The 22,415-nt window shown below is 35.1% G+C and overlaps 1 protein-coding gene across 2 annotated transcripts in view; it reads right to left on the bottom strand.

Moving 5' to 3' along the window:
- Positions 1–6,516: 6,516 nt before the first annotated feature.
- The window catches only part of LOC121238285 (linoleate 13S-lipoxygenase 2-1, chloroplastic-like), a 94,462-nt gene continuing 78,563 nt past the window's right edge, over positions 6,517–22,415 (bottom strand). The window contains exons 1-9 of one of the 2 annotated variants that reach the window (XM_041135117.1): positions 14,227–14,667; positions 12,411–12,679; positions 11,134–11,371; positions 9,082–9,411; positions 8,910–8,995; positions 8,458–8,568; positions 8,002–8,303; positions 7,517–7,783; positions 6,517–7,367 (exon numbers count right to left, since the gene is read on the bottom strand). In XM_041135117.1, coding sequence (XP_040991051.1) covers positions 6,608–7,367; positions 7,517–7,783; positions 8,002–8,303; positions 8,458–8,568; positions 8,910–8,995; positions 9,082–9,411; positions 11,134–11,371; positions 12,411–12,679; positions 14,227–14,602 — 2,739 coding nt within the window. In that variant the 5' untranslated portion in view covers positions 14,603–14,667 and the 3' untranslated portion in view covers positions 6,517–6,607. Of the gene's footprint in view, positions 7,368–7,516; positions 7,784–8,001; positions 8,304–8,457; positions 8,569–8,909; positions 8,996–9,081; positions 9,412–11,133; positions 11,372–12,410; positions 12,680–14,226; positions 14,668–22,415 lie in introns of those variants that run through there. The other variant, XM_041135118.1, reaches the window with a different exon arrangement.

Raw genomic sequence — 22,415 nt, 5'->3', positions numbered from 1 at the left:
ATGTAAGGGCACATTAGAAGTGTCTTATTAATATACATAAACTTTTCTACAAAGACTAGAAATATTCATTACTCAAAATATCTAAGCCACATAAAATATCAACACTACTAAAAGACTATTCAAAAATCCTTGTATCCCAAGACACTTAGTCTTCTATGATTAACAAAACTTGCAAGTCCTCTCTATTCCTGATTTCCAGCTATTGCATAAAAAATATCTAAAACATACTATGGAGATAAGGGATGAGTTATTAACAATTCAGTAAGCAGAGAACATATACTAGTATGCAAACATGAGCGTTTACAGAGTTTAGAATGCAAAACAAAACACTTTTTCTTTTCAGAATGCAGAGTCAGACCATGTTATAAAAAATATCAAAGCGAAAGTTCAAAAATATTCTTATTCAAAATTCTTTTGGCACAGCATAACTGAAACATCATATCAGAACAGAATTTCATATTTAACCCCGTGGTAGGGTTGTGCAAACCCCAGCGGCCAACTGAACAAAAACAAAATGTGAATCTTCCCCTTATCATTCTCGGAGTCCCGAGTGTGCACATAGGAAAGACCATGCAGAAAACTACTTTGTTTCCAAAGTGAGTGTACCAGAAATAGAAAAGTTGGTACCAACCCAAACAGAGACCACAATTTTACACCCGTAGTAAGGTCAGAACAGAAACAAAATGTCATGCCAAAAGTTTCAAAAATCACATATTATCATATCAGAGTACAAAACATTTTCAGAATAGAACAGAATCAGATCACAAAATTATAATTTATACACAAATTTCATATTCGCTCTCTTTTGCACAGTTTGGAAATAAAATGTCAAAATAAGCTCATATCTACACTAGTCATGTCAGAAAATTTTTTCTCTTTATATAGAATTTCATGAGTAATGCAGAAAAAATAATTGAGATCATTTTCAAAATTTCTTTTCATAACAAAAACATGCATATTTTCTAAAATCAATCTTAGATCATTTTATTTTATGCAAAGTTTAGCATAGGAACTCCGTTTACCTAAACTTCTTAACTATTTATAATTTTCTTCAACAATGCCGAACAAATATTAATCTTCACCTATAAAATAAGCACGTAGTTCCCGTAAATTTCAATTGAACATGTATTTCAATAATTAAGCCTAAACTTCTCAAATAACCTATTTTAATTCCTCAAAACCTGAAATTCTCATAACTTCAAAATATATCATCACTTTCTAAAATCATCAATGACCCTTTAATAACTTCAATTGAAACATTAAAAATCTAACTTATTTACTATCCAAAATGCAACTATAAAATCTAATACTAGATAATATAATTACAAAAATATTTAAGTCCAATTACTCATATTTATAACAGTGAAACTTTAGCATGGTAAAAAAAAAAATCTCAACCCAATAAAATTACTAAAACAGTTTATTAAGCATAATAAAATCAAGCCAAATAAAAAAATACACAAGTCTATCAAAATGATGTATATCTAATTAATCTCAAGTCCAACCCACTAAAAAGAAGGTAGCTCACTAGATTTAAACACCAACCAGTTAAAACTAAACCCATACGTATAAGTCTTGTAGCCCATTAAAGCAAAACCTTTCCAAAAATTAAAGCATGTTTTAAATATAAAGGGGTAGAAAGGTAAAAACCAACACACACCCTCCTTCCTACTAGGTTAACCGATATATAATATATGTTTTCCCTTTTTAAGCAAACTATCAACAAAACAGAGCTGAGCTAAGGTGTGAGCGGCAGCAGCAGCACTTACAGAGAGATGGAGCCACTATGGTGGCTAGGGGTGTAACCGGTCCGGTCCAGTTTTAGACAAAATCTAGGACCGAACCAGTATGTACTGGTTGTTTATTTTTCAAAACCAATTACGCTCCGGTTACCCTCCTAAACCGGTACATCCGGTTTTTTTAAAATGTAAAAAATATATAATAAAGTGTTACTTCTTATTATAAAATGTTATTAATAATTTAATATATATATATATATATTATGTTTAAAGCATATGATCAATTAAATTTTCATCTTTAAGATTAAAATTTTATTCTATAAATTATAATTAAATTATCTTATATATAATTAAATTAATAACATATGATCAAACAAATTCATATTTAAGATTAACATTTTATGTTATAATTTATAAATTATAATATGAAATTATTTCATATATGATATATAATTATATATTATATATAAAACTTATATATATAAATATTTTGTATAATATATAAAATTAATTTTTATATATATATTTTTTCCAACTGGTCCGATTCGGTCCGGTCCGGTTCCGGAAACAACAAAATCGAAACTGGACTAGTTCCGGCTGGTTTTCATAATATAGGAACCGGTTCCGGACCGGACTAGTTCAAAACCGAACCAACCGGTCCGGTTTTTCGATTTTCTGGTTTAAATTTACACCGCTAATGGCGGCGAGCTGGGCGGATGCAGTGGATGAGGGCTGTCCCGACGGAGGCGCACTGAGTGGGAGAAAGAGATGAGCGAGAGAGAGGGAACGGTACGGGGCACCATGAGGGAGGCAGAGAGTGTGGGAAAGAAAAAAAAAAAAAAGAAGGAAACTAGTGCTTATGGCAGTGAACTGGAAGTGCCTTGCGGCTAAGCTATGGTGCACAACAGTAAAAGAATAGGAAGTTTCGGTCGTTGGCTGTGGAGGTGCAACACTTGGCTCTTTTTTGTTGCTGGAAAACAGGGGCTTTTTTGTGAGATGGGGGGTGGCTCTTGGTTTCGTGTGGCTGAGCAGCGGCTAAACAGAGGTGTTATGGCACAATGTTGGGCGTGGGTGAGCCGTGGCAGGTGGCACCAAGGAGTTGGGGTGGCTACAGGTGTGGCTCTGTTTCGGGTGTCTAAAATAGAGGATTTTTGTGGCTTGCAAAGGAGGCTACGGAGGCGTTGGGTGGTGGCTTCGTGTGGTTGAGGTTCCGCATGGACTGGGTTGGGGGAGTAGAGACTTGTTGGCTTGGCTGTGGGGGGGTGGCAGGCTGCTGAACTCAACCGAGGCTTGTGGTTTGATGCTTTACGAAAGGGTGAGGATTGGCTGTGTGGCAATGTTTTCGTGTGTGTTGAGGGCGTGAAAAGAGGCAGCGGCACTCATTCTAGGTTTGAGAGAAACTTAGCATATATATAAGGTATAAGTAGAAAACAAAACAAACCTAAATAAAAGAAGGGATGGACGTGCATGAAAATAGAAACGGCTTGACACCGTGCGATGTGAAGTCCGGACTCGTTCTCATGGGCTGGGCTCTTTAGCCTAAAAAAAAAATACATTTGTCCCAAAAATTTTGTGAAGCTGTTTGACTGGGCTCGGGTGTTACAGTTAGGCTATGATGTTCCATAAATATTGCTTGCTTAGTTTCTACTTGCTTTCCATGAATGCACCAGTGTATATAAAATGTGTATATGCTAAGTACATTTGTATTTTGTGGGGATGGCTTCTAATAGTGTGGGTTCCTGCCCATCACGTGTATCCAAATACATTATTGTATGAACTATGTGACTGGTTTAATGAATGAGCAGTAGTTAATGTGTATCCCACAGTATAAAATTTCACACTTGGATGAATGAATGTCCTTTCTTAAATTAGCCTTCTCAGCAGCCACATTTTTTTTTTTTTTTTATGGGGATCCTAGCTACATATCAACCAGATTAGATCATCAAAGTTTTGTATTTTTCCTTTCTGTTTTCAGATATAAAACTGATATCAGTCTATATGCAATGGGAATGCAACTTGGGTGTTCAGGTGGTATATGAAATGTTGTGATCTAAATGATGAAACATATTATTGAAAAAATTGTTAGTGACTGCGCGCATTTTGGACGTGTTGGGTTAATAATCTCTTGGGAAATGGACATTAGAGTGACTTAATTGATGACTAACTAGACTAAATTGAAAATATATGGCCAGTGGAAAACACACATGGAAAACCCATGGGTTGATGACAATTTTATATACCCCAAAAAAACGACTGAATTTGCGTCACTGGAAAAGACATATTGTTAAAAGGGTATTTGCAGCGGCAAAACAAAAATCGTTGCGAAATACTTATTATATATTGCGGCGCATGATCTAGTTGGACGCAAGATAAATTCCACTTGCTAAAGCATTTTTGCGGCAAATTGAATTTCGTTGAAAAAGGATCTTCTGGGATGATTTATTGTGGACGCTTAAAGTTTTAGCAGTTCCAATGTCGATTAGCGTCAACTTTGATATCATTGGAAATCGTTATGGCGGCAGCATTGGAGGGTTGTTACGAAATTTTTTCTCGATGATTTTGTAACGATCTTTTTAAAATTATGTGATACAGGAAGATGTTGGGATTATGAAGGAAATGGGCTTAGATGCATACAGGTTTTCAATTTCATGGACCCGTGTTTTACCAAGTAACATTCCTCACCAATCTATTTCTAAATGTTTCATCAAACGCGGCATGCAGACGGGAGGTTCAACAAAATTCTACGTAGGTCCCTTTAATAGTTTTTTTTTTCTTTGGGTTTGTAAATAATTAGTTATATATAATTATTACAATAAATATGTATGGCATCGATCCAAAGGAGGTTAACCATTACACACACCTTAATTAACAAGACAAGTGAAACGTACGGTTATAACTATTTTCACAATTATATATATAATATAATAATATTTTATGAATTTAAACGCAGTTGACAAAAGTCTTTTAATTAATAGCACTAACTTTATTATTTTAAATTTAGAATAATTAATTAAATTATAAACTTTTCAATCATTCGATCGGTCTGATCATAGGATCACGGACTAGAATACAGGAAAAATTAGACATAGTTATATTGTTTATTTAATGAGTAATGTTATACACTACACTCTCATCCTATTTTGATCATAATAAATAATATGTACCACATTCATCACCATTAGATGATAAAGAAGTATGCATTAATAAATAATCATTTAATAGTTATAAATGTGTCATATCTTATTTAGTAAAATAAAAATAGGATGGTAGTATAGTGTATAGATAAAGAAGCACATACTACTACTCCGCAAAAGTATTCCAATCCGTGCTTCTTCATCATCATACTACCATCACAACTATGGAAAATTCTATTGTTTTTTCAATCATTCGGTCTGATCATAGGATCACAGATTAGAATACAGGAAAAAAATGGACATAGTTACATTGTTTATTTAATACTGTTCACCCGACCTGATGATCACTGGCCTGACCCAATTTGACACGGATTGGAATTACTTTTGCGGCCCGATTTATTTTTTTATCAAAATTCTTGCCACAGTTGTGTTTCGTAAAAAAATAGAATTTTCCGACCTAACCCAAAATTGCTACTCTTTTTCCTTTTGGTTTTCTTTCCTTTTATTTCCACTAGTTTGGAGCAAAAATGTTTGAAATTTATACATTATTTAAGATATTTATTACGGATGGCCCAGCTCAGGTACATATCACTTTCTTCCTTTTCATTATCAATCATACTACTATTTAGCCTATTATTGTTCATCTAGGTTCTGGCTTGAGAACTCGAATATATCCGGACTGGAACCCAGGTTTCAAAACCAAGCCAGATCCTGAACTGGGTTATAAGTGGGTTAGCCCAGGTCAAACCCAGAGTAAAAACCCGAATGGAAACCGGTTTCTAAGAATCCTGAACACTCGGTTTTATATATATATATATATATATATATATATATATATCAAAGCCTACATGTTATGAATATTTTTTCATGAAAAAAGTGTTGATATAGCATTCAAACTCAATTTATTTAATTTTTTAAATCAAAACCTACATGTTCATTCACCACTAATAAAAAGCCATGTGGAAAAGATACTAAAAGGAAAACCATAAAATGGATGATTCATTAGACATAATATGCATTTTCCTTTTGAGTTTCATCCATTTAGTTGCTAGAAAAGAACAACAAAAAATAAACATCAAAACATTCAAACCCGAAAAAAAAAAAAAAAAAAAAAAAAAGACAAGTACTAGGTGTACCCGGGTTTTCCTATGCAGGTACCGGTCCGGAACAGGGAAAAAATCCAAAACGGATGAACAGGCCTAATCTAGCCCTTTGCAATTTTAGCACAATCAATTCACCGGTTTGAAATTTTTTGTTATTCGTAGTAAAGAAAAAAAGGATAAATATAATTTAACGAAGTGTATGCAACAAAACTTCAGAAAAAGTTTGTAAACGATCTCGGATTAAGTAAAGGAACGGTACTGTGATGAATAAAACACCAAATGTGATTAATTAATTGGGCAGGAGAGATTGTAATATGAAATCCCACCTTTCCTTGAAAGGAGAACTACTCATGTCTTACATGGCCTTTTTCTATATTAGTAATGAACATGTCAATGGTTGTTGAAGATTATGTTTCATTAATCACGTGTAAGTAGTTCTTTAAAGTGGTTGTTAATTTGGCGCTGCGCGCATATATATTGGTTAATTTGTTGTCGCTAAATCTTTTTAGGTTTTATTCAAAATATAAAAAATATATATGGTTCATCCCATAATATTATTTTTCGAAATATGACAACTCACACAAGCCCTTTATAACTTATGAAACGAATTCTAAAATATGCATTTTCCATTTCAAATGGAAATGCTATAGGGAACTCCCTTTCCAGTCACTCCAGGTCCGGAAAAGGGTTTCAAGAGCTCATATGGCACAATACCAGCCCCGTTTCTGTTCTTCAAGTCCCTATTGGCATTCCTCTTATCAATAATTTCTTCAAGCTGCTTCAACCTCCCATTAAATCTCTCAAAGGCTGCCTTTATATGTGGATTCTCAGCCCATGCCGGCTCTATTGCCTCCCCTAGATACTCTTCATCGGGAGAATGATTTGATAGTACGTCCAAAACAACCATGACTCTTGTTGCTTGAAGTTGTGAAGGGAAGCATTGTAAGAGTGCACCTTCGGGCTTTCTCAAGAAGTTGGTACAAAATTCCTCAGAAGGTTCTTCAGAGGGCATATTGTTCCTAGCAATGGTAGGCCGATTTGGGAAATAACCAGCGTAGGTGTATTGTCCAAAGTTCACGGCTGCATGGTGACCAGAAGCCACCCATACGATTGTTGTGATGATTTGTATAAGGTCTTTTGGGGTGTTGAGGACCGGCCACCATGATTCATCCTTTTTGTCACCATGGCCAACTGTTCGGATTTCTGTCCACCATGCATGTAGCTCTTGATCGGACTCTATGGCTCTCGGGTTAGGATAATAGTAATTGACATAGTTGCTAACCCACTCTTTGATGGTGTCCCAAAGGAGAAGGCCATCATTAGCAAAGGGGTAGTCCTCAATTGTCAGCTTTAGGCCATGCGGAGCACTTGAATCCTCAACAGCAAGTCCCCTAGAAAGTAGTGAAGTCAAGAAATTAGTGAATATATTTGGAGATCATAGATCATATTGGCTATAATGTTAATTAAATTAGCCAATACATAGTATTCCTCTTGATTACTCTGATTAAACTAAAATAAGGAAATGTTAATCATAAATCACCTGTTGAGTAAATCTGCTGGTAGTGCCTCAAGGTTGAATTGCCACTGCTGGTCATAAGCGACAGAGCTAAATTCCATTGAATACTTTTCAGGTGAAAATGAACTCTCAATAATCCCTCCTGCATTGATGAGAGCTTCTCGAGCGAGAGCATTAATCTCCATAGTGTACCGAAAATGAGGGAGCAATAGTCTGTGGATTGGGTGGATTGCACTAAGTTGTCTGTTTGTTGCAATTATATAAGGTTCTGTGCAACAATGAGTTCTTAGCCTGAAATTGAATAGATAAAAGAATACAACATGTTAGCAACTTATTTGTACAAGTGCATTCTTTTTCCTATTTTATAGCATTGTTTGTTGAACAAAAATCCTTCCAAAATATATATTTTTCTCAGCTTGTTAAAAATTAACTGATTTTTTAATGCATGCATAGAACAAGTTTTGGCATATTTCCATACTAGCTTGGGTTAAGGGTCGGGGAAGGTATACCAATGACTAACAAGTTGGTGATAACCGGAGTCGTGGGCTAGTACATGAGCTTTGGCAAGCCTCCACATCCAGACACCTGTAGCATCCCAACAGGGTGTGAAAACTTCTCTCCACTGTGGCTTTCCATCGATTGGGGGCCGAGTTAGCTCAATGGCCAACGGCCTTAACGTGCCCTCAGGGGTAAGAAAGAAGAGCGTCCGTGATCCATACAAAGTTGTGCCTTTAATTTCTCTTACTTTGCTCACAAAGGGTAAGAATAGATCATGGTAGTCTAAAATGTACAACTTCTTCTGACTTATAGCCTGCATGGTTAATGAATATAGTTATAATTAAATAACGCAATATTTATATTTGAATGATAGATTATTAATTATAAGAATGAAGGGATCATAAATTTTATCACCATATATCACTTGCAAGTTATCACATGCATGTCTATTTTCTGGTGTTAATTACCTCCTTGACAGAACAAAAGCCTTTGATTTCTCGCTCAATCATTTCTGTAGTGATTGCTGATTCTTGAGGGCCGTAAATCTTTGGGTCAAGCTTACTATTCAAGGGCCATTCCTAAATCATGATTTTTAAACAAAAGTTTAGTATACAGAAATTAAAATCTGCACATGCAGTACTTGTATCTTATAAGGGCCTAAGATAATACCATACGAGTTCATGATCATGACATGTTTAATCATAATTACTTGATCTATTAAGCGATAGTAACAGACCATCTCGCTAAACTATTTTTTTATTTACTTTAAAATATAATGCTAAACTTCACGCATTGTAGATGTGTGCATGTGTTTATATCAATTATATTGAAAACATAAAAATATATATTTCTAGAAAGAGTTATCTTCATTCTGACTTATTAATCAAGATCTTTCATTGTAAATGACTGCAATTCATACCGTGACCAACCGTATGCTATACGGGTTGAGACCTGCAAGAGTCTGCCTGGCAAATTCCTCATCCCTAAACCAAAAGAACTTGTCTCCTGCACGTGCCAAAGAAAAACGATTTGAAGAAAGATTGCGTAGGATGAAAGGATCAAACATAAGTTTTATGTGTCTGTTTTCTCACTATCCATTGTTTCTGGTGTCTCAAACCGCAACACTTCATCTTGGGCTTGAGTAATACTACTGACAAGCCTAGGCAGGATGTTGAGTAGGGATCCTTTGTTTTGTGCTTTATTAGGTGGAGGCAAGTTTACCCCCTCGTTGAAAAGTGAATCTATGGCAGTGAAGTAAGGGAATCCGAGTTCACCGTCAACGATTGCGATCTCTAGGGATGGTACCAATGCATGTAAAACAGAGTATAATGCCTTTGCGGAGAATGTTAGCTGCTTTACTTCTGAGAAGGATTCATCCCTTGGAATATAGACGTTGCTACTTCTCTTCTCCGACAATGGATCTGGCACAAATTAAGCAATTGTACGTTCATATATATGATAAAAAAGGAATGAAGTTACGTATTAAAAAAGAATGAAGAGCTATATTTACTGTGATTATATTTATTATTCGAATAATATTATTTTTTATTTTATATTTTATCATCTTAAATTATCATATTTATTGACGTGATAAATTTATATTTAACTTGTATTCTTATTCTATAACGTTATATTTTACTTTAATATATACCTTCGTATGAACCATAGGATCGGCAATGAAAAATCCTCGAGACATCTCATGCGGTACGTACGTACGGACTTTTCACGAGATGAATGAAAGCTTATAACATTGCCATATATAATATTTAAAGAAAGGTATTTGTAATAGTGAATTGTGTAACTGCCGCGTAATTGTTTTGAAAAAAGTGAAAAAAATATCGGATTTATATGAAAAAATTATTTTTTTAATAGTAGACTTTACTTTTTTTTTTTTAAATGATTACATGATATTTATGAACTTAAACGAATGTACATATAATTACTCATAATATTTTATTTATACTTTTAATTTTCTTGAGCCTAGCAAAATGGAAAAACCGTAGGGACATTTTAATGGTAACACAACACATTTAATATGAGGATAATATATATAGTACTACTAGTTGCCTGGCGGCTGCCTAGACGTTGCCTAGTGGAAGAGCCGGTCCTGCGACGTAGTACTTCTAGTAAACAATCTAAAAAGTCACGACGTCGGTATATAATGCATGAAAGATCTCTCTCTCTCTCTCTCTCTCTCTCTCTCTCTCTCTCTCTCCATGCTAGAATGGTTTCCGTCTGTGATCACCTTATGATCAATCACTATCGGAAGCTTGACCATCATCGAAAGATATCAAATTATATCCATGCCTTTTCTTAAAAGCAAACCACATTAGTTGCCACAGATGCACACGTGGATTGAAAGTGGTTCCAATATCCCTATTGTTCGTGTATGAGACGGCATTCAAAAAATTAAGGAAATATCGGAGAAACTAGTACAAATTGAAAATATCTATCCGAAAGATCAAAATCAAGCGATTAGAATCATAAGCTAGCATGCATGGATACCAACAAAAAAACAAAACAAGTCCAATCTTAATGAATTGAATAATGCACCTTATGTCTATCTTCTTTTCAAAACCACCGGCCTTAAGATTAGACTTATTATTTAATTGATTATCAGTATGACATGCAGTACGTACTTCTAGATTAGACTTGTATCTATATACTTAATTGGGATGCAGGTTGGGGAGCCATCTCCCTTAATGTTTCGAAAAAAGGCCTTCAATATTATTTCTCATGTTTTATTTTAAAAACTATATGATTAAAAAAATAAACCGTTAATTACGCATAAATCCAGAAACCATCTCATGGCAATTTATCCAACGTCGTACGTACTTAATTTCCTAAAACTGCAATTCTTGCATGCATATATATATATATATATATTGTACGTGTGTACGTATGTGTGTGTGCATGTATTTATATATGTATGTATATATCTACGAATTACATTAATCCTATCTCACTTTTATCTTATTATGAGGTGTCATTGTTCAACAATTTATTTAAAAAAAATAATAATACATCATGATTTAAGATTGATAAATGCATGGAAAGTATCATATTTATAAAAATAAGATGAAAATATGATAATAGTGTGATATATCATTGCTCATATAATAATAATTGACAGGATGCAATACCTTTCTTACTACGAGGACGTCCAGTTCTACAACGCCTAGGATATGGATATTGCTTTCCGCCGAGCACCGGTCTTTTAAGATCGTCACTACTATCGGGATCTCCAATATCATTGTAGACATCATAATCATAAATTCTCTCGTGGGTCTTTCGTTCTCCTTTTCCATCTCCTCTCAAAATGACAAGCTCTTCTTCTCTTAGCCTCCTCAACCCTTCTGGTGTCTCTGATGGCAAGTATGACTACAGATTCCCATCCAACACATATACATTATTGTCACGATCCAAAAGGGAAAAAAAATCACTATAAAAACTGCTCTAAAGAGAAAATATTTTTATAAAAGTAATTCTCTAGGGAATCAAGTTTAAAAAACTAATTTTGAAAGCTCCATGCACTATAAACGATATGACCATCATAATTTTTATATTAAAATATAATAAGGTTTAGCCGGGAATGTAAAATTTAAATAAGAAAAAATAGAAAATCGTGCAATATGTAAATATTATATTGGCTTCGAGTTATTCTAAAATTTGATTTTTTAAATGTGTTAATTATCCGAATTAACTTTCAGATTTAAATTAAATTTGATTAAGATAAATTTACTTATAATAAATTTAAATATTCTTTTTTTTATATATAAATTTACTTATAATAACTTTAAAAATTGGAAATATTCTTATAAAAAAAACTTTAGATATTCATTAAATACTATGCAATTCATACTATCACTCTCCCAAAATAAGTTTTGGAGTACTCCCAATAGCATGCAGTTCAAACAGATTTATTCCCAATTTTTATGACAATTAAAAAGAAAAAAAAAAACAAATACTGCTTACTGCTTTATATATTTTTTATTTGACGATTGAAGAATAAAATATGATATTATGATTGTAGCGTCCCAGTACAAATCTAAGAATAATACTAAATACAAATTTGAAATAAATAAATTACTCTGTACAGGTCTTTTGTAAAAAAAGAATATGTTTTTTTAAGGTGGGGTTGAAGAAAGGTGACCAGGTATTATCGGAGACTGTGCGAAACGACGAATTCCAAAACCAAAATAATGCTATACATATTCATGGAAAGGTTTTGTTTTTTTAAGCACTGATTAGCTAAAAGAAAAATGTCTTAATTAATTAATTTCCAAGCTGCATGCACAATCTCCTCCCTTGAATGAACCCTTCTGCATGCATATATATATATATATATATATAATTTGTTGAACTATATTATATAATTAATTTAGTTCGTAGTTCAAGAAGTTGGAGGGACCTGGCTGACCTTGTTTACGAAGAAGACTCTCTTATGAGGATAGTCATGCTTTGAGTGAACCCATGAATTACAGGTCAAATTGACGGGGCCATTTGGGAAGCCATTAAGGCTAATATCCTTGAGATACATCTCCTTGTCGTGCTCATTCTCCACAAAAATGGCCCCAACCTCTCCGAAATCTGCCGGAACTTCGAAACCTGACTCAAATTTCACCTCCCCTTCATCTTGGCTCTTCCAGTGTGCGTACCCTTTGATTGTCTCCTTCTCTAATCCCGTCTCTTCAAAATTAACAAATTAATATATTAATACTACAATTAACAGTAATACTGCATGTTAATGGACCAGATCATAGAGATCATATTAACTTCACTGTAATACTGCATCTTATAACCTAGCTAGCTAGCCTCTGCGCCTGACTTATATATGGTATTTAGACAAACTCTAATTTCATGATAGTCAATCACAGTCAACTTAGCCTTCTCTCTCTCTCTCTCTCTCTCTCTCTCTCCGACCTATATATATAATATATATATTTATATTTATATATACACACCTTTCACTTTAAGGGGGACCATGTATGTGAAGTACCACCAGCTAGCTGCTTGCTTGATTGTTCTCTTGTTTCAGTGTCTGATACGTCACATTACATAATTTGAAAATTTTCAAGCTTGATTAATGCTATATATATCCAGCTCGCCCTTATGATATCTGTTAACTTAGATACAAATATTCATACATGCAGACATGCAGTAGTAGTGTAGTACTACTTGACTTACAAACATTTAATCAGTATATATACAGTAGGATTCTGTCCCCCGAGGTTGGTTGATGAGGAAATCATGTCAAGAATACATTTAGATCCATATGTTGGAGATAATAAGTAAATGAAGATATATACATTTATATAAATATAATATCAAATAAAAATAAGTAAGACTACATATAATCGTATAATGCGCAAGCGCCAGCGTGCATTCCTTTTAAGAAAGAGTAAAGTTTATTATTAAAAAATTAATTTTTTTTATGTAGTTTCGTATTTACTTACTTTTTTAAAAAAGATTGCATAGCACTTCCGCATTCCATAATTAAAAAATTTCATTTCTCCTTATAAAATGATGAGGCAAAAACTGTTCCTCAACTAGCTAAATATTCAAAACAAACCACATGCAGGAAGTTCTTCTCACATAATTGACGAACTAGCTAGTCTTCACATGATATATTTTTTTTTTTTATAGGAAATAGATTTCATTTCATTAATGAATTAAGAAAATTACAGTTGTGACTAGTCAATACAGAGAAAAGCTCAGATTACAAGCCAAACTACACATCTATTGAAAGCTTTCCCGCATACACAAATTTCTTTGCGACGGATATTATCTTAACTTCTATAAACTCTCAACTGAGAGTATCCAACCTCCATCCTCTTAAAGAGAAGGAAAAACCACCCACATCCTCCAAAAGGAGGAGAAGGAAAAAAACACGACCCTCCTCCAAAAGAGGAGGGGGTTCTCCTACATATATTAATATGCGTAGAACTTGCACAAAAATGAGTTGAAAATTTTTGGATAATGGATACTTGAGAATAAGTCGTTGGAGATGGAACCAAAGTTCCATTTCAAGCAGGAAAAGCATGTATAATTAAATTGAATATTAATGAACAAAGTAGAAAAAAAAAATATATATATATATATATATATATATTTTCATACATTAAAATGAAGGGGATCGGGGTGGAAACCAAAAAGTCGTTCTTCCAATTTACGTTTAATATATAATAATGGAATTGTTCGGGTGTTTTTAATATTAATCATATATGAGTACTTACTAGGATCAAGCTGGGCGCTAACAAGCTCCAAGAGGAGTGTTTTACCAAGCCAGTCTGTTATATCATCTCGGTCTATGACAAGGCTGGAGAGGAAGACACCAACAGTAAGTTTCACAGTTACAATGGCTTTAACAGAGGTTGCCTTATCGCCGTTATCGGTAGAGGCCGTTGCTACCGCTTTAATATTATTGCCAGGCACGGAGCCGATTCGAACATTTTTGTTTTTCTTGTGGAATGAGTACTGCATCGAAAGTATTGGAAGTGAAGCAATACTATAGCCATTTCCATGGAGGAATGGCTTGTGCAAAAGGAAGCTGGGGGTTTTGGTGGAGGAGGAGGAGAACTGCGACAGGAGACTTGGCTGTGGTTTCAACATGGTTGCCTGCGCAACTTTGTGGGAGAGATATTTGGCTTATGGTTACAGATAAAGCAAGCTGTTTATCAATGCTTCGTATATATAGGAGTAGTTGGGGGCATTTAATTATTGCAGCAATAATGTTTACAAAAATATTTTAAATACCTACTATTCTAAGTCGTTTCCACGTGAAAAGTAAGGGGAAATGAGGCTGGAATATGTTTCTTCCTACGAAATTCTGTACTTGTATGAGAATTACATATATCTAATACGGCGAGGTAGGGAGAAAATTCTAAAGACAATATATATACATTGAAAAAACGAGGCAATATACACATGATAATCCGGCCCTTGTTTTTTCCTTTTCTTTTCTTTTTCCTTTTCCCTCTTGCCCACCCTCTGGCTGGGTTTAGGAGGATATATAGCATGATGGTTTAGGGCATTGATCATGCATTTAATGGAGTTAGGCAGGCATGCTCCTCTTGAGTCTTGATCACATTAACTCTTAACTTAATTATTATGATATATATTATCAACTTCAAATTATAGTTGTGGACGTTGAAACTTTGAGAGAAATATGTCGACCATGATATCATATATATATATATATATACGTCGATCATGTACACGCTAGCTCTTGCTAATTAAGACTAGATCAATAATCTTCTAACCAAATTTCCTTTTCGTTTATAGTCAGAAGGATAAATTTCTAAACCTGCTTGGTACGTAGGCTATGGGGAAGAAAATTCAAAAGGCATTTTTCAAAGTATCCTTAATTATCCAGAGAATATGGAGACATAATGAGGCTATTTTTCAAAGCATGATCCTTAATTATCCAGAGAATATGGATTTAGGGCATCGCATGCGTATTCGATCAATTTAACTTTCGCTTCACGAAAAACTTTTTGGCGACATCTTTTTGGTGGAGAAAATAAAAGATTAATAAGGGTGTGAAAAAATGACACTAAAATATAGTACTAAATTAGGGCTTTTATAAAGAATAATTGCGTTGGTGACAATTAAATATTTCTGGATGTAGTTGTGTAATTATTGCACTATACTTTACTAAGCTCATGATATATATATATATATATATATATATATATATATTATATATATATTAGCAATATTTATTTACACTATACTAGTTTACTAAGCTCATGATTACAGGCCGTCTAAAGCCCTTTGTGAGGCTTTTCCTTGCACTTCGATCTTCCGCAAGCCTTAGAAGATGGGTATGGATCAGGATTCTTACGTCCACAAATTATGTGAGTGAAATGATTTCTCTATTAATTGCTCTTATCTATCGATCAGAATAGTAGATCAGACCGATGAGCTTTAATATTATTAACAATATCGTGACCATAGTTTTGGATTGAGACGTCCCATCTTTATCCATTTTTATTTTACTCTCATATAGCCATAGGCAGGTCATCGAATTTATGATTAATGGAGCTAAGGATCATTGCCCGACTGTACTGATATTGATGCTTATAAGAAATTTGACACGCTTAGGTTACGGTCTAGGAAATAGGGATACTTCGTCAAAAATTTGGTATAAATGTAGTGTTGATGTAAAAGTTTGTTAGTTAGGATTAGATGACTATGACCTATTTGAATTATTGGATGAATGTAATTTATCACAATATGGAAAAAAATGATCTTATTCTCATTAATTGATATGTCTTTGATATATACAAGAACTACTGCTATATATATATATATATATATATATATATATATATTACAAAAAGTAGAAAAGAAAAGTTCTAAAAACTAACTTTTAATCTCCTATTTAGTTACAAGTAATCAACTGCAAATTTATGGAAAGCATGCATGATCTGTAGAGTGGGTAGATCATGAAATGCGCACAATTTTTTTTTGCGGTTTTTAAATCATTTGCATGGGTTTCGTGTAGACTGTGTACAAGTACTATCGTTTTCTTTTGGTAAAAGAAAAAAGTCTACGTGTAACGAAATTAATTAATTGTGAGTGGTAGATGTAGATCGAGGCCTACCGCCAACAAATTAAGATAACTCTGGCCATTGGGTGGTGATAATTAAAATAAAAACAAGTCACTTGAAGAGAATAGACATTAGTTTCATCAAAGTTATCTTTAAAATTTAATAAGAAGTATATATTTTTTATAAATTTAAAATCTCTATATACATAACTTCACATTGAATTAACTATTAGATTCATCAAAATAATAATATAATGTTATATTTTAATAATAATATTTTTAATTTTTTTTTCATATTTTACAATTACACTAACTATATGTACATTAATAATTTAATTTGATAATTATTGTACGTTTCCCAACTATAATTTTTTACATTAACTTTTTTTTTTTTTGGCGGTTTTTGAACCATTTGCATGGGTTTCGTGTAGGCTGTGTACAAGTACTATCGTTTTCTTTTGGTAAAAGAAAAAAGTCTAGCTACGTGTATTAACGAAATTAATTAATTGAGTGGTAGATCATGTAGATCAAGGCCTACCGCCTACAAAGATAACTCTCCACATGAGTACTCCCAAATAAGTTGGGTGGTGATAAAATAAAAACAAGTCACCCTTATAGAAATGTAATTAATTAGGTGTACAAGTACCTTTTTGCAATGAATATTTTTAGATTTTTAGAAAAATAATTTGGGTGACGTTTTTGGAAATAAAAAAATAAAAAAACACTGAAGCATGCATGCGGTACCGGAAAGCATGTGCAGTGATTATTCCCCTGCATTCTTTATTGTCTTTATCTTCTCGCTTTGAATTAAATCTTCAAATAGTCAAAATCTTGAAACTAGATCAACACAAATTGCATAAGATCGATGGTACTGAGGCAGATTTGCTAGTTATTTTAGCTGACTTACATATGTGTGTGTATATATATATATATATATATATATATATAATTTACCAAAAATATCTATAATTAAATTCTAATAGAATATATTATCTAATAAAATTGCAGGAAAAATAGTGAATCTCAGTGATGGAGATATAGCTATCGATCAATACCATCAGTACAAGGCATTTGCACATAATAAAATTTATAAAAAGAATGGTGATCACTCATATTAATCCCAATTATATTAATTATTTGTTTACTTCCTGAGTCGGTTATGGCAACTTTATAAATTCTCTAATTATTGAGCCGAAGTACTAGATATAATATAATTATCTAGTTTCTGACAACGAAGTTGAGTCTCCTCTCTTTTTCTCTCTAGAAAATGAGGAGGTGGAAAAACAGTTATAACTAACTGTGAGGATGAAACGAGTGTGGCAACCATGGAGGAATCTTCTGGAGGTGGTATGAAGAGTCTAGAAGCACAGTGGGAGGAGCTGAGGCTCTCGGAGGAGGAGAGGTTGGTTGTAGACGTTGGAGAGGAAACTGAGGAGGATGTTTGGGAGTGTGGAGAACGGAGCATTGTTGGGAAGATTTGTATGGAAAGGGTGATTGGCAGAGAGATTTTATCAGCCACGATGGAGAAGATCTGGCGAATCAGCAAACTAGCTGAATTTCGCGAGGTTGGCGATAATAAATTTGTGATTACTTTCAAATCATTGGCTCATAAGCTACGGGTATTAGATGGCAGACCATGGTTGTTTGACAACCATCTATTTGCACTCAAGGCTTTTGAAGTTTTTGCCCAACCAAATGAGTGGAAGTTTAACAGTGAACTGTTTTGGATCCAAATCCATAACTTGTCGATGATCTGTATGACTAAGGAGAAGGGGTGTGTGATTGGTGAATCATTAGGAAGGTTGATTGAGGTTGATGTTCTAGTAAATGGTATTGGATGGGGGGAATTTTTACGAATTAAGGTGGAGATTCTCAGGGAGATTCCCCTGAGAAGGGCCATGGTTCAAGGTAGGTGGATTAAGGTGAATGGTCAAAATGTTTGGGTTAACCTCAAATATGAGAAGCTGCCCAGACTTTGTTTTCAATGTGGGTGGTTGATTCATGGACAGAAGGGATGCTTGAGTAAGGATGAGGGGTCTTGGAATGGAAGGTTGCTCAAGATTAATTCGGCTTCTAGCTTAGAGCTGAGGGAGGACCAAAAAGAAGGAATTAGAAGGGATGGGGGAGGAGAGATTCTGTGGAAGGAAAGCATACTATGGTGGATCTAATAAGGGAGAGGGGAGTGCTTCTCATACAAAGTCTAAAGGGTGTGATGTTGAGGAGTTAGAGTCAAATGAGGTGGGGGAGAGAGAAATTGAGGAAGATAGGGAAGAGGGATATGGTATAAGGGAACAAGTGATGGTCAAGGTGCAAAATGAAGTTGAGGGACCCATGAATGATTTGACTAGGAGGGGTGGGACTGAAGTAATAGAAGATGTAGGGAAGATGGTGTTGGTGGGGGAGGCACTTGAGCTGTCTTTAGGATCAACTAATGAGGGGAGTGTGGGAGTAAAAAAGATAAAGGGTAAAAAGTCTTGAAAGCAGAGAGCAAGAGAGGTTGGAAAAACAAAAAGTTTTGGGATGAATCCAGTGGGTGGGAAAAGGCTGATGGATAGGGATGGGGAGGAGGAGGGAGGAGAAGGTGTAGGTGTTAAGAAACAGAAGCAAGTTATAAAAGAGATTAATACTCCAATTTTATTGGCAGGTTCTACATGGCAGCCCTACCAAGACTAATGAGGGCCCTAAGTTGGAACTGTCGAGTGCTTGGCAATCCTCAGACAGTTCAAGTCCTTTGCAAGCTTGCAAAGGATAAGATGCCAGATTTTGTTTTCATTATGGAAACAAAATTGAGATATAATAAAGTTGAAATGGTTCAAAAGAAATTGGGTTTTGAGGGATGCATGGTGGTAGAACTGAGAGATTTGAGTAGTGGTTTGCTAATGCTGTGGAAGGATGTGGAGGGGGTTGAATTGTTGAACTTTTCTCAATTGCACATTAGTCTATGGGTGAAGAGTAGGGGGAGAACCATAAGTGGCTCTTGATTGGGTTTTATGGGCATCCAGAAGCTTCTAAAAGGAAGGGTTCATGGGAGCTTTTGCAAATGTTAAAGCCTACATCTGAGGTGGGCTGGTGTGTTCTTGGGGATTATAATGAGCTGGTCTCTCAAGGTGAGAAATGGGGGGGAAATGAAAGAAGAGAGAGTCAGATGGAGGATTTTCGAAATGCTTTATCCCTTGGAGGTTTGAGTGATCTTAGATGGAAGGGTAATAAATTTACATGGAGCAATGGTCATGCTGATGGTTCTTTTGTAAAAGAAAAGCTAGATCGAGCTGTTGCAAACCAAGTATGGAGAAAGGCTTTTAATAAGGTGGAGGTAGAAACTATGATAGCATGGAGTTCTGACCACCTACCTATGAGTTGGGATAAGGAAGGGGAGTGTGGGGAACTATAAAAGAGGTGTGGAAAATGAATGAGGGGGTGAGAGGCAGTCTCTTAAGTGCTCAAAGAGGTCTCAATTTATGCAAACAGGCCCTCAAAAAATGGTCTTCAGGAAGGGACTTAAGGAGAGGTGTAGAGATTAAGTCTCTATATGGGAAACTCAAAGATCTTAAAGAAGAGGAGGGTCCTAATCTTGTTGATGAAATAGGGAAGGTGAGTAGAGAGTTAGAGGAACTGTTGGAGTAAAAGAATACTTGGTGGAAGCAAAGAGCCAAGGCTCACTGGTTGCAGCAAGGGGATTGTAATACAAAATTTTTTCATATTTGTGCAAGCCAAAGGAAAAGAAAGGATACTATTGTTGAAATTACTGATGTTCAAGGGTGTTCTCTAAAGAAGCAGGAAGATATTGAAGGGGCTTTTGGGGAGTATTTTACAGAAGTGTATACCTCCAACAACCCTACTGAAGCTGATATTGAAGGGTGCATCTCTGATATTGAGCCTAATTTCTTGTGAGATGAGGAAGGGTCTTGAAGGAACCTTTAGAAGGGAAAAGGTGGAAAGGGCTTTAAAGCAAATGTCACCTTGGAAATCCCCTCGGCCTGATGGCTTTGGGGTTGGATTCTATCAGAGGCATTGGGACATCCTTGGCATGGATATTGGTGATGCAGTGCTAGATTTTCTTAATGGGGGAGATATGGTGATAGATTTAAATCATACACTTATTGCATTGGTACCAAAGGTGAAGATGCCCAAGGCTGTGATGGAGTTTAGACAAATCAACTTATGCAATGTTTTGTATAAGTTGATTTCAAAGGTCCTTGCAAATCGAGATAAGAGGGTACTACATGCTGTTATTTCACAAGCCCAAAGTGCATTCATTTCTAATAGGCTCATAACTGATAACATCATGGTTGCATTTGAGTTGCTTCATTCAATGTAGTCTAAGCATAAAGGAAAAACTAGTAGCATGGCTGTTAAAATTGATATGTCAAAGGCCTATGATAAAGTGAAATGGCCATTTTGGAAAGTTATGCTGAACAAATTGGGTTTTGGTGATAAGATTACTAGGCTGCTTATGGTTTGAGTCCAAACTGTTAGTTTTTCAATGGTGGTTAATGGAAAACTTGGCAAGAAAATTATACCTTTGAGTGGATTAAGCCAGGAAGATCCCTTATCCCCCTATTTATTCCTAATTTGTGTAGAAGGGTTGAACCATTTGTTTAAGAAAGTTGAAAGGGAATGGGTGATAAGGGGTGTAGCTGCAATTAGAGGTGGCTTAAGGGTCAATCATCTACTTTTTGGAAAGGCAACAATTGGAGAGTGGAGAAGTATGTATGCTATCCTATAGTGTTATGAAAAAGCCTAAGGAAAAAAATTAAATAAACACAAGACCTCCATCTTCTTTAGTAAAAACACGAAGGAGAGTGTGAGAGGTGAGATTTTTCCGGGAAGCTGGGTCCTATATTTGTGATAGATATGAAAAGTACCTTGGATTGCCAGCCATTGTAGGCAGATCCAAGTATAATGCCTTGAGGGGTCTCAAAGAAAGGGTGTGGAATATGAACCAAAACTGGAAGAATGCTTTCCTATCAAAAGCTGGAAAGGAAGTTCTTATTAAGGTTGTTTTACCAGCTATTCCCACATACACTATGAGTGCATTCAAATTGCCTCAGAGTGTGGCACCCCCGACCCCCATGTACGGAAACTCGGGAATCGAGATGCCCGGATGATGACAACACGGTCACGCATCCCAACGATAGTACCAAGTATGTGTACATGCAACAGTGTACAATAAACAACGCAATGGATAGTTTAAATAAGTCAACTAAGTACCAGAATTTTTAATACAAATTTACATAAGTAAAATGTTTAAAAAGAGTTATACACTTATCCCAAAATAAAATATAATACAAGGTCCAAATATAAAAACAAGTGATCCCATATCACTCCTCGAGCGGAGCCGAATCCTCAGGCTCACCCTCAGTATCATCTACATCAAAAATCTGGATTACCATAAAACGGTACCGCATGTAAGTATAGTCCAAACAACCCTCGAGAATAAAAATGCATTAATGAAACCAACAATTATGCATGCATATGATGAAATATGCATTAGTCCCAAAACAAAATTTTTTCCGAAAATGAGTATTTTCCAACGCAGGCCAAAATCCCGTTTAGTCTAAAATATTTCCTTAAAACATTTTCACGCCATTTTTCCAGAAAATGGCCCAAATCAATAATCCACAAATTTTCCAGAAAATGGTCCAAAACAAATAATCCATTTTAACCATATGCACCATGATCTCCCCTAGGGATCATCTGCACACCCTGGCTCCCTTCATCACACCACGGGTAACGACCGTACGAGTGACTTCGTAACGAGCAATGCCCAGTTCCGCGTCCAGCACATTCGTGACCAAGCATCCTCTAACCCTCGCTAGCAAAGGGGCAACGGAGTCGGTACGAAAGCGTTACCATCTCGTCCGATCCCGT

Source organism: Juglans microcarpa x Juglans regia, chromosome 7D, assembly GCF_004785595.1.
Source record: "Juglans microcarpa x Juglans regia isolate MS1-56 chromosome 7D, Jm3101_v1.0, whole genome shotgun sequence".
Classification (NCBI taxonomy): Eukaryota; Viridiplantae; Streptophyta; class Magnoliopsida; order Fagales; family Juglandaceae; genus Juglans; species Juglans microcarpa x Juglans regia.
Note: the sequence above shows the minus strand (reverse complement) of the source record. Positions and strands in the feature narration are given on the sequence as shown.